A 12,216-nucleotide genomic window follows, 5' to 3' on the forward strand; every position below is an offset into this window, starting at 1 on the left:
ATGCATTTTCTTATGATAAATTAGCCTAATTTATTTAAAGCCCTTTGCAGAGACACAAATTTTACACACTAGCTATCAGCAGTTAGAAATACACTAACACAGATATTATCGTTACTTTTTATAACATTTAAACTAGCATAATTTAAAGGGAAACACTAATTACTACTTTTTGTTTTAAAAATACTGTCCCAATTTAGGAAGGAGAAACTGACTTCTGTTAATGTTGTACAATTAAATAAGATGTTTCTCATAGTAATGTTTGTTTTTCCAAAAAAATCACTAAGAGCTTTCATTCTTCATTAAGATCTTTAGTTACATGCTAAACTTAAAACATATTAATAAGAGTAAAGTGATAAACATACCTTCAATTTTTGCTAAACCTCTGACAGTGTAGGGTTCCATATCAAACTCTCGGGGAAATTCAAAATAGTCATTGAATTTTATAGCACATTCCCTTTCCCAGTCATAGTCAAATCTTTTTAACTGAATAGCAAGAATGGGAGGCAACTTTTTTATACACAGCCTCTTCACAGTATCAACCTACAAGGAGGGAAGAAAAAAAAACACTTATTTTTAGATTTGGAAGTTACCACTGCAAATACTAAATAATGGACTGCAAATAATGATTAATTTAAACATGTCAAAATCAACTCATAATCTAGACAATTCAACGATTGCAGTAGAGTAAACTAAATTTTATGACACTAACTTTTAACAGATTTGATTGCAAGGAACACAGACATACTTTAAAATAGAATAAGATTACACAAAATGCAACATTTGCTATATTTTTTAGTAATTTTTTATATATATTTTAATAGCCTTCAGCAAAATATTTTACACATTCCTTAATAATTCTTTGAGTTTCTTTTATAAGTATTTAAATAGCATTTTAAGCCAATTTAGTATACTATGCTTGCTTGACCTATTAGTCATTAATTAAAAAAGGGCAAAGTTTGCAATGGTAATTTTAAGACAATGGGATCAGTACCCCCAGAGGTATGAGGACTTTGTGACTCGCCAGATTTAACGTGCACCAGTCACCATTTACTACACAGGGAGTCTTCGGCCGGCGGGGATCAAATCCACGACCTCTTGGACATGGGCTCAGTGCCCTACAAACCAGGCTATCACTGACTCAGTATAGTATGATTAATGTTAATATTATTTCACTAAAATAAAAGTTAGAAAAACCTTATACTTTTAAAAAGCATCATAAATTATCTTACTTTTTTATTGCACTTCTCACAGTGATAAGCATTAGCTCCTTCCAATAAATCTCCTTTAACATACTGTTCAAGGGAATCTAATAAATTGCTATGATTTCTTATATCTATATTCAATGCAGTGAATGATTCTTCTCTGGAATACCTTGGGGAAAAAAATTCAAATTAAATGAGGCTACATATAGTAATCAATCGAGGAAGCAATTTTTATTAAAAAACATTTTTCTTCATTTAAATAAGTAAATACATAACATAATAAAGATTATTAAAAAAATAGAGTACAGTCCGTACAGCATGCTAATTATCAAACTGACATTGATATTTATTTATTTGGGGAGAATTGGCAGTTTAAATTACAAAGTTTGATGGCCTCACATCTTAAATAAAAATAAAAAACTTCATTGAGAATTTAAGCCAAAACTGAAAATAAATTCATTCATAAACTTGAAATAGTTAGGAATATTCTGAAACAATTTTTAATTTGAATCCCAATTAACTTAACAATGCAATTTCAAAAAATTGCCTCGACACAATTTTCACCTATAACTTTTTTAGGATCTAGAAAAAATTTACCAACTCAAGAATAATATATCAAAAAGTCTTTTTTAATGAATATTTTCTCTACTAGTAGAAGAATCAAAATAATTAAATTTTTATTTAATTATTCAAAAATTAACAAAATTAATCTTAACAATGAAAAATATGGAGTCTTTTTACAATTCATAACAAAAATAGGACAGCATTTTACTGAAATTCAAGAAGTGGATTGAATGTAAAGTTTAATGTCCCAAGAGTCAAAATTGGTTATATTGCACCACATGTAATCATTAAATGTTTGAGGTAAGTTAAACAGAATTTTGAATCAAGCCTAACAAAAAGTAAAAAAAGAAGTGAAACTGTTGAGTTCCATATTTAGTAATGGTAGTCTTTTCTGAATTGAGGGATTTTTGAAAAATATAAAACCTTTCATAACTAATAATCACTGATTATAAAATATATAATAAATAATATATTTACCTATGAGGACAATCTTTACAAATTTTTTGATCAGCAAAAGAACCACTTAAAATCTGAGACAATATACAAGGTTCATTTAAAAGTTTTAAAGCTTCCTCCAAACTATCAACCAAACTGTTAAAAAATTCAAGAGCATCATGCTGTTCTCGTAAATTGACTGGCTCACCCCAAAGTCTGAAACAAAAATAAAGATAACATGCAGAAATATTACATTGAATTTAATTAAACTCTTCATCTTATAAAATATACTCCTTTGGAAAAAAATATGAATTTTATAGCATTTGAATAGACATGCTTTTTTAAAGCAATTTCACTAACTCACCAGAATATTTCAGAGATAATTACAGCTTTTTCAAGTAATGATATGGTAAGTTGAAAGCACTTAAAAAGCATTTAAGGGCACCAAAAAAAAAAAAAAAAAAAGTGGCGCTCAACAAAGAAATTTTGAATCACAAACTTTTACATTTAGTCGTTTCATAGCCAGTGGCAGCCATTAATTTCGTAATATGATACTTAGCCCCTCTATTTAACAAGCAATTTGTCTTGTACTTGTCATTCTCCTTATAAATGAGTTATGCATATTCAAAAGAATTGTGTTCAACTTAAAAAAAAAAAAAAAAACGTGTAACTAAAAAGTCCATTTTGCATCAAACAACTATTTTATATTTGAATAATACACATACTTGAAATGTTTCCAAAATCCTCGTGGCACATAATACTGCAGCTTGCTACAAGCTAAATGTCCAAAAATTGCTTGGACCTGTTTGAGAACTCCTAAGTTGTACTCTTTACGAGATTCTTCCCTTGAGCCTTTCTCTTCATTTCCCTCTGTGTCGGATTCTGATATACTCTGTTGCTTGGAAAGGAAATAAATTACCAAATTAATTCAGCTTCAAATACAACACATGGTTAACTTAAAACATAAAAAGTGAAGTTTTACTTTTTCATTCTAATAAAAGAAAATCAGAGGTATATAATGTGGTAGAGCACTCTTATAAAAGCAAATTGTATGATTTAATAGTTTCTCTTCTCAGCTTGCGTTTCTATTAATAAAATATATTTTGCAATTAAAATAAAAAATTATTGCATTTAGAGGGGTTGTAAAATAACCTATAACTACAGTACCTATCATTACAATAAATTAAGCATTAATGTCATCTAAATAGTGTGGAATTTATTTTTAGCCCCAGGAAACAGAATTTACATCCAAGTGCTTTTTTAAAAATTTTTTTTATATAAATAACCTTATTACATGTTTTAATTTAAAAATATTACATCTAGCTATATTTATGTATGTTACATGGTGGTCATCTTTTTCTTTTCTAGTGATTGATCACTTTGGCTTAAATATTTCTTAGATTTCAAGTTGAATGACAAGGCCGATCTGAGTTCAATCTCAATGAGTTTTAAAAGCAATTGGTACTCAATTATTAAAACCAAGAATTAGCTTATAAGCCCTATGGCTCTGTTTTTACTTAGGATATTTGTTCTTTGTTAGCATATTTGTTAAATGTTTAAATTTTTTGTACTCTATTCCTCTATCTAATAAACAAGAAAAAAATATTTTTTGGAAGAAAGTGAAGCATGTTGGTAATGCAGTTTGTAATGTAGGGTTTTGTTATACCTGGGCTTTGGTATAACTGCTAGAAGGTTAGAGCCTGGAGTACTCAGTCACTCATGTCTTTGACAGAATCTACATTGGACGTTTTACAGTAAAATCGACATCATCTCAGTTAGTTAAAAAAATTTTAGGATCTAATAAAACTCGACAGTTTGATGAACCTAAAACAGATTATCAATCACAAATATTTTTTTATTAAACCGGTCAACATGTTATTGTTCATAGTTTCAGCCACTAGTTGCTTTGACAGTTAGTTGTCAGAGGAACAATTAAATTAATTTTTCAAATTAATTATTTTTTTTAAATGTTGCAGCATTTGAAAATCACCAATTTGACACAGTGGTCTTTCTCTTAAAAAGGTTGAACTCAACTAGTAGAAAAGACATAAAATTAAGAAACATGATAACGAAGAAAGAAAAAAAAAGATATCTGGGATTCAAAGTTAAGATTTCATAATGAGACTTAAACTAGACCAGTGTCCAAGTTCAAATGAGTTTTACCTCGCTTTCAACACGCTCTTCACCAGAGAAATCTTCATTGGGGTCTGTGCAAGCACCTTCTACAGAAAGAATTCCATTTCGAATATCCTCAATCATATATAACTGCTGTAGCACTGAGTTCATGTAACAGGTGGCACCTGCATTCTTCAAGCCAACAAATCCACGAAGAGGTCTTGGTCCGACAGGTGGAAGGTACTCCCATTCTGTTAAAGGTGGGTCATTTGCTAAAAAAATTAAATGAGTAAATTATTGGAACAACATTGGGAAGAAATGGTGTAAAACAAGGCAATTCAAACATTAATGCTAACCAGAGTAAAACATTTCACAGAGCATATCAACAAGTAACCTCAAATTGGGAGCACATCCTGTGCAGATGGACACAAGCAGCTCAAAAGCAGCTACAACAGAAGAGGATGACGAGCATACAGGTATAGCTTGCTCAGAGGGCAGTTCGCTGCCACCACGCTGCACCTGCAGCACAACTCTTGAAGCAGGAAATATGAAATCTTCCACAAGCTCCTGTTGAAGTAATAAAACAGTTCACATTTGAAATAAATAATACTAAAAAACATCTCATTTTTGTATCACAATACACCTCCCCCTAAGTTTCTATTTTCCCTAAAGTAATGTCACCAGTATTAGCACATATCTTCCTCACCCTTTTTTAAAGTTTAGTTGAAGCTAGGGATTTACAAACCAGTATTACTGTTATATTTGTACTTGATTGTAAAGTAAAATGTCAAATTTTTAATGGACCATAAAAAAATATTGTGATAATTTCTAGAGGGAAAAAAAATACTAGTGTAATACTTAAGTTACATAATATCTTTCATTACTTTGAAAGGATTAATGGTGCATGTCAACAAACCGATATTGAACATATAATTTTAAACAATTAAAATTAAACTCAGTGGCACTGCAGCCTACGAAGGGCCAAGGCCTACTTTCTCACAGTTTTCTTGACCCTGGGCTCTGAGGTGCAAGAGATGTTCCGGATGGATGGAAGAAAAACAAAGACAAGTAAAAATATTTAAATCTAATATTTTAACATCAGACTTTTTGAAGAAAAAAAAATCCAAGCATTCTCATTTTATAGATTTGAAATGAAATAAACAAATTATAAATTAAACAAATTTCAAACATAATTTTTCATTCAAAAAGTACATAAGTTTACTATTGCAAAGGGTCTCTGGTAAAAAAAGTGGCAAAATTTTCTCCATTTAAGAAAGTATGTTCAGGGATGAGATTGGCCAAAAGGCGAAAAAGCTGAATTTTAACGTGAGTAAATCTTACGTGATTTATAGCAAAAATACCAGTAACATATTCTCATCCAGTTTCGCTGATGTTGTAATGCCTATATATACCAATAATCGTTGATAGAAAAACTGCCTTATAGTAACTAATTCAAGAAAGAAAACTTACTTCTTACAAGAATCGCGATCTTGGATTTTAAAATCAAGAGAATACAAATAGCGATCTTAGATTTTAAAATCGCGTGAATATGAATCACGATATTGAATTTTGAAATCACGTAAATTTGTAACCCAATATTGGATTTCAAAAATGTAAAAATACAAATCAGGATGTGTAATTTTCAGATCGCGTAAATACGAATCACGATGCATACGAATTCAAAGCCTAATTTTTAAATCAAATGTAAATACGAAAATCGAAGTTTGATGTTACAACTGCAAAAACGAATCACGACATCGGATTTTGAACTCGCGCGAATACGAATAGCTACATAGATTTTAAAAAAGTAAATACAAATCACGATAATGGATTTTTAATTCTCGTAAGTAAGAATTGCAATGTACGATTTTGAAATCGCGTGAATAAGAATCACAACACGCAATTTATAAATCTGGTTAATACGAAAATCGATGTTTGATATTAAAATGCAGCTACGACTGGATTAAGAAAGTACGAGCTATCAAGTGGGCGGGTAAAAATGCAGAAAATCTTGATGTCCGCGTGTAAAAGCGGAGAAAACCGCTAAAATAAATAAAAATGCGGAAGGATAGGCAGCTAAATAGTTTGAATTTTCTGTTTATCTTTGAAAATCAGAAATAAATAATTATTTTATTTCAACGACTAAATTTTCAGAAAACGCAAAATATTTAGGGGGAAAAAAGGAACAATTTAGAGAATCAGAGTCTTTGGTTTAAAAGGCTGAAATTCGAGAGACAAACGCGAAAAAAGCGGAAATCCGCTAAAAAGCGGAAAAATCTCATCCCTGTATGTTATTAACCCCTGATTATTCAGAGTTAATTCGGGTATGTATATATTGTAAATATTTATTATCCGGATAAAATTCGGACGTAGTGGAATTTGTCAGTTTTGTTTCATCACATTTGTATTCAGCCGGAAGCAAAAATAAATAAGCATACCCTCCAACTTTGCCTACCTGGCCATCAGTAGCACTCGCGCAACACATATTTACGGCATCCCGCAATATTTGCTATGCTCATATTGATGCTTAATTATATTCACTTATAATTTCAAAAAGCAGTTGATAAATATAAGAAAATAGATTTTGAAACAAGCGTAAAATTTTATTTCACATTGAGAAATTTTTTAAAACATTAAAATGCCATAGACTTTTAAAAAATCATGTTATTTAGATAGTACAATTTTAATTCACATACAGGAAGGTACACTTTTCTAAGGATATAAAATTATTAAATTGCAAATGAAAGTTTATTGTACATTTATACAAATTTCAAAGAAAAATAATATAACATCTCAGTAAAATGCAAAAAGTGAACTCTCCACAACTTTTTCTCTACATTCATTCAATTGTTACCAAATTTTTTTTTTACTTATTTTATTTAGGAAGGTCAGATTCTAAGATGTATCCTATTAAATACTTTTTACACCAAATTTTAAAGCAATTAAATCAAGAAAACAATTGAATACCAATTTATTGAAAGAAAAATGGAATATATAAATGAGTTTCTTCCTAATAAAACTTTCAGAATTAGAAAACAATATTTAAAAACTTATATCATCTAAAGCTTACACATTAAACTTTGTTCTTTAAGAGGAATGAATTTGTATAGACATTAACCAATAGCTAAATTGTTTCAAATCTTTGAATTATCTATTATAATTAAGGAGTAAAAGCATTAATTAAGAAATCTAATCTATAAGCAAATCTGATTTTAATTAAAAATACCCTTAATTACAGAAACACAGTATCTAAACCGCTCTATGCTTTATTAGTGATGAATAACAAGCATTTTTTGCTCTTTTTAACTCATCCTCAGTAAATTGTGCATTGTAACAAACTCCCATGCTTAATTTAGTGATTAGAATTGATTCTAATGTTTTGGTACTCAGACTTGAGCGATTATCAGTTTGATTTTTACGAATCATGCTAAAAATTCTCTCAGATCCAGCATTACTATGGGGAATTGACAGAATTGAAAGCATTATTTTTGACAAAGCCACATATCTCTTTATTCCATTGTTATCCTTTAACTGGCTAATTTTATGCCATGCCTCATCTACTCTGGTATGATTTAAAATTTCAGAAGGAAAATTGTCTGCCTGATAAAAGGCAAATTCTAACTCAAGGTGATCAATGTCAATACCACAATTAAACAAATCATAAAAATACTTAAGAGATGCAAAATTTGCATTCTGCCTATTCAAAATGTTTGCCACAGAAGCATGCTTAAGAAAATCATCCTCTAAAGGAAACTTTTTGAGAATATATTCACATGCAGTGACAAAAAACTTTCGCACTGCCAAAAAGAACTCAGTTGTTTCTTCTGGCGTCAGATCACTCAAAATGGATCTAGCACTTGATCCTATTATAAGAGACTCATCAGGTTTTTGATACTTAGGTTTCTGAAATTTCACTTGTAACAGAGAAGACTTGGATTTGCTTATGGTAGAAGGCGAAACAAATCGTACAAGAAGCTCATAATATAAGCTCATTAAATCATCATACAAACTATGGATAGAAGGTTGCTCTTTTTGCAGGGCAACATTTACCTTGGTGAATACAGGCAATATCGATGTAACAAAACCACAATATATCTTTGTTTTGTTTGATTTAAGTAACTCTTTTATTTTTTCTGAGGTAGCATTCTCTTTAACATCAGATTGTGAAAAAAAAATTAGCACTGCTCAACTAGTCTCTTTAGAGAATTTTCTAAACTTAACCACCGAGTTGAAACATGTTTTAAAATCTTGTGAAGTTTCACATCACATTCTATCTGACAGTTTTTAAATTCATACTTTCTTTTACTACTCTTTTCAAGGTAGTAAAAAACTTTTATCACCAAATTCTCCACATCAACGGGCAATGATGCTGTAGCCTTTTGAGCTGCTAGATGAACCAAATGACAAGGGCATCCAATGAATTTTATATTTGGTTGCTTCTGTTTTATATAGCTCAAAACACCTTTATTACATCCAGCCATTGTGTTAGCATTATCAGAACTGAATGCTATGCAACTCTCCCACTTCAGTAGATATTTTTTAAACTCTCCATCAAAAAGTTGAAAAATTCCCTCACCAGTGTTGTTAGTTGATTCAGATAAAGAAACCAGTGATGATACGATTTGTCCTTTTTCTTCATCATAATAATTAAAAATTAAAGGATATAGCTTTTTATCTGATATGTCATTGCTTCCGTCAGAAAATAATGAGGTTCTGAGCTTACTTAGAGTACTCTCTCTTATCCCCTCAGCAGTGGAAACAGTTATTGCCTGGGTCTTGGTATGTCCACATTCATACTTTTTTGCAATGTCGGAATCTGGGAACATTTTTTTAAATAAGGCGCCAGAATGATCGGAAGCAGATAGAGAAATATTGTGCTCAATTAAAAACCGTACGAACAATACTTCAGCTTTAATCACTCCATTTTCTTCTAATTTTGAAGAATAAAAATTGTTAATAGGTTGCTGATGCACCTGTGCTTTTGCAGTAGCACAATGTTTAGGACCGATCACGTGTCGGCGACAATCATCCAGTCCACCGTGGACAATTGAGAATTCCGAACTACAAATATTGCATTTCGCAAAGCCATCTTTTCCCGATACTAAACAAGGAAACTTTTTAGTATATTCCTCTCTAAACTTTTGATTATTCTTCCTCTTCTTTCGTAATCCATCATCATTAGAAACTTCCCGATCCTGATTAGATCTTTTCAAATAACGATTCATCACAATAAAATTTAATAATACATACACAATTTATAAACTAACGCGATAAAAGCTGGATGAAAAATAATCTAAAATTTCAAACAAAAACGTATCATTCTTTTAACATCGGAGCAGCAAAATTCAAAGTTGTTTTCAAAAATTTTTATGGAAGTCACTTCACTTCACACGGTGTAAAGCAAAAAACTAACGCAGTTTCTCAAAGACCAGCTGCATTCAGGCAGATTACAATGGCGCCGCCGATAAGTAACCCTTCATAATCACGTGGTTTCTCCCGACCAAGGCTAACAACTCATGACGTCATTTTCGGCGATACGCAATCAGTGACGTCACCATGCTTGAAAGACGACAACAGCGGAAGCGGATAGATCGGACAGGCGCTTTCGTTTAATCCGTAGTATTTTACTATTCACCCGTAGCTCCGTAGTTTACCTCCAATTTCCGTAGCAACTACGGAAATTCCGTAGCAGTTGGAGGGTATGAATAAGTAATCTGCTGTGATTGAAAGTTTGCCAAGTTTTGTTTGGTGGGTTAGCTGTTGGATTGTGGGACTGCACATGTGTTTAGTGAGATTGTAAAATAGGATGGTCGCAGAATTTACATAGAAAAAAAGAGTCAAATAAATGGTGTATCACTTCACTGGCGTTCACTTTATGTTGCTCTTTGCTTTAAAAACCATCATACAAAGACTAAATTTAACTTTTTTCATTTGCCCGAGATAACTCAGGATAGTAAACTGATGGTAAAATAAATACTTCTTAAGTATAAAAAAAAAAAAACTTAAAGTTTCAACTTTAGTTCCTTGTATTTATTAATGAAATAAAAAATTAATTGATTTTTTTTTTAAAAAAAATTGTAAGGGAAGTGGTTAATAACATAAAGTGGAGAAAATTCTCCATGCATAGGTCTGCTCATACATTAAGTTGATAAAAGTAGTAAGTTAAAATGTTTTATATTATTTTAGGCAGAATTATTTATTTTGTTCCATCTTACTTTGATGAGATTTCCTCTAGGAGAGTTGGGATCAGCTCCAACTTCATATTTTTGATCAGGCCCAAGAAACGATACAAGCTCTCTGGTAACTCCTAAGTGCCCTTCAAGCAATGCTTCATCAACTTGGCTGTCACCAGTAGCAAGAACCTTACTCTAAATTACATTAAAAGATTTAAATACAGGTACAAAATTAAATTTGAATACTTAAATTTTACATTCTTGCATTGAAAAGAGTTTAAGATATCAAAGCTACTCTATTAGCTATTTTTCCTCAAATATGGTTTAGAAAAAAAAAGTTAAGATATTTTTTTTAAGCTTGTGTACATTCATAATAAAATAACAATTTAAGTCAACATTTACAATTACTTCTTGGGCTTTCCCCCCTTAAAAGTATAACCAGTACATGGTGATAATATTTATATATGCACATTAGCATTGTTTTGCCTTTCCACATTCTGTTGCCTCCCATTCTAAGTCTCAAAACTAACAATTATTAAGGAGGGGAAAAAAACACAACACAAATTTTCTTCCTTCTTTCCTATACTAATCATCTTATAGGTTTTAAGTCTGAGGGGCTAAGCAGTTTTTACCTTAATTTTTAATAGAACAATAATAATTTCAAAACAGAGTATATATTTTGAAAAATATTTCTATGGAACTCAAATAAACAGTTGTTAAAAATTTTGATAAAAATAACGCATATTAACTTAATGAGAGAAAAGAATTGAATATTTCTATATTCGCCTTTATTTCTCTACTTCATACTCAGTTCAGGTAAAAACCCAGTTGATTTTTTACACAGGTCACCAGTTTTGTTTTATGTAATTCATTATTGAAATTGCACAGTGGGCAAAATAAAAAACACACTCCCCTGAATAACTTTTGATCTAATGATCGGATCTTTACATTCCAGGACTCAATCTTAATTGTTCGAGGGGGCGATCTCAAATATTATTAATTATTTAGGATTAATTAGTGCATACGATATTTTAGGTTACGAAATCAGACACAAAAATGCACTTTCTCAGAATAAACATACCTTTTTTTCATGGTCTTGGATTTTTAACCTCCAATGCATAGATCTTTTATTTAAACTTACAATTTATAAATACAGTCGGACCCCGATTTAACGAATTCATCGGGACCGGAAATTTTATTCGTTAAATCGGGGTCATTCGTAAAATCGGGGTTAAAAAAAATTGTTTTTTTTTTGTACATATGTATTATCAAAAATTACTAGTTATAAACCACTATCAAAGATAAGAAAGGAATTTCCTGTTTGACTCATAGCCCACGTGACAAACCCCGGAAAATGACCTTGCAAGTGTAATATGTCTTATTAACTCTGCCCACCTCCCCAAGACGAATTTTGTTTTTTCCCTGTTGCGGTCGTTTCTTTTGTTTGAGACGAATATGCACTTTTTCTATTTTATTCCTCCCAGGAAAGATTTTTTCCCTTTAGAATCTGCCAATTACAAAAAAATGCGATATTTTTCTGGTCAAAATTAATGAAAAATATTTTTTCCGGATGCTGAATTAATTCGTTAATTCGAGGTTAATTATTCGTTAATTAGGGGTTTTAGACTCTGTTTTTGCTGAGGTTGAAAAAAAATTCGTTAAATCGCGAAATTCGTTAAATCGGGGTCTAACTGTATAACTTAATCGTGAAAAAACTGACCCTCTAA

At 30.9% G+C, this 12,216-nt stretch overlaps 1 protein-coding gene across 19 annotated transcripts in view; it reads right to left on the minus strand.

The window, feature by feature from the left end:
• faf (ubiquitin carboxyl-terminal hydrolase-like faf) overlaps nucleotides 1-12,216 on the minus strand; it is a 99,071-nt gene that overhangs the window by 40,806 nt on the left and 46,049 nt on the right. For 15 of the 19 annotated variants that reach the window (XR_015432453.1, XM_087158945.1, XM_087158937.1 and 12 more), the window contains 7 exons: nucleotides 10,532-10,684; nucleotides 4,673-4,883; nucleotides 4,365-4,588; nucleotides 2,927-3,099; nucleotides 2,244-2,417; nucleotides 1,230-1,371; nucleotides 363-540 (listed from right to left, as the gene is read on the minus strand). Coding sequence is in view for 18 of the 19 variants with exons in the window: in XM_087158945.1 (XP_087015071.1) it covers nucleotides 363-540; nucleotides 1,230-1,371; nucleotides 2,244-2,417; nucleotides 2,927-3,099; nucleotides 4,365-4,588; nucleotides 4,673-4,883; nucleotides 10,532-10,684 (1,255 nt within the window). In the remaining variant the exon portion in view is untranslated. The remainder of the gene's footprint in view (nucleotides 1-362; nucleotides 541-1,229; nucleotides 1,372-2,243; nucleotides 2,418-2,926; nucleotides 3,100-4,364; nucleotides 4,589-4,672; nucleotides 4,884-10,531; nucleotides 10,685-12,216) is intronic. The other 4 variants (XM_087158946.1, XM_087158939.1, XM_087158944.1 and 1 more) reach the window with 1 other exon arrangement.

This window comes from Parasteatoda tepidariorum, chromosome 3, assembly GCF_982258835.1.
Source record: "Parasteatoda tepidariorum strain Cologne lab strain chromosome 3, Ptep-v5.0, whole genome shotgun sequence".
Taxonomy (NCBI): Eukaryota; Metazoa; Arthropoda; class Arachnida; order Araneae; family Theridiidae; genus Parasteatoda; species Parasteatoda tepidariorum.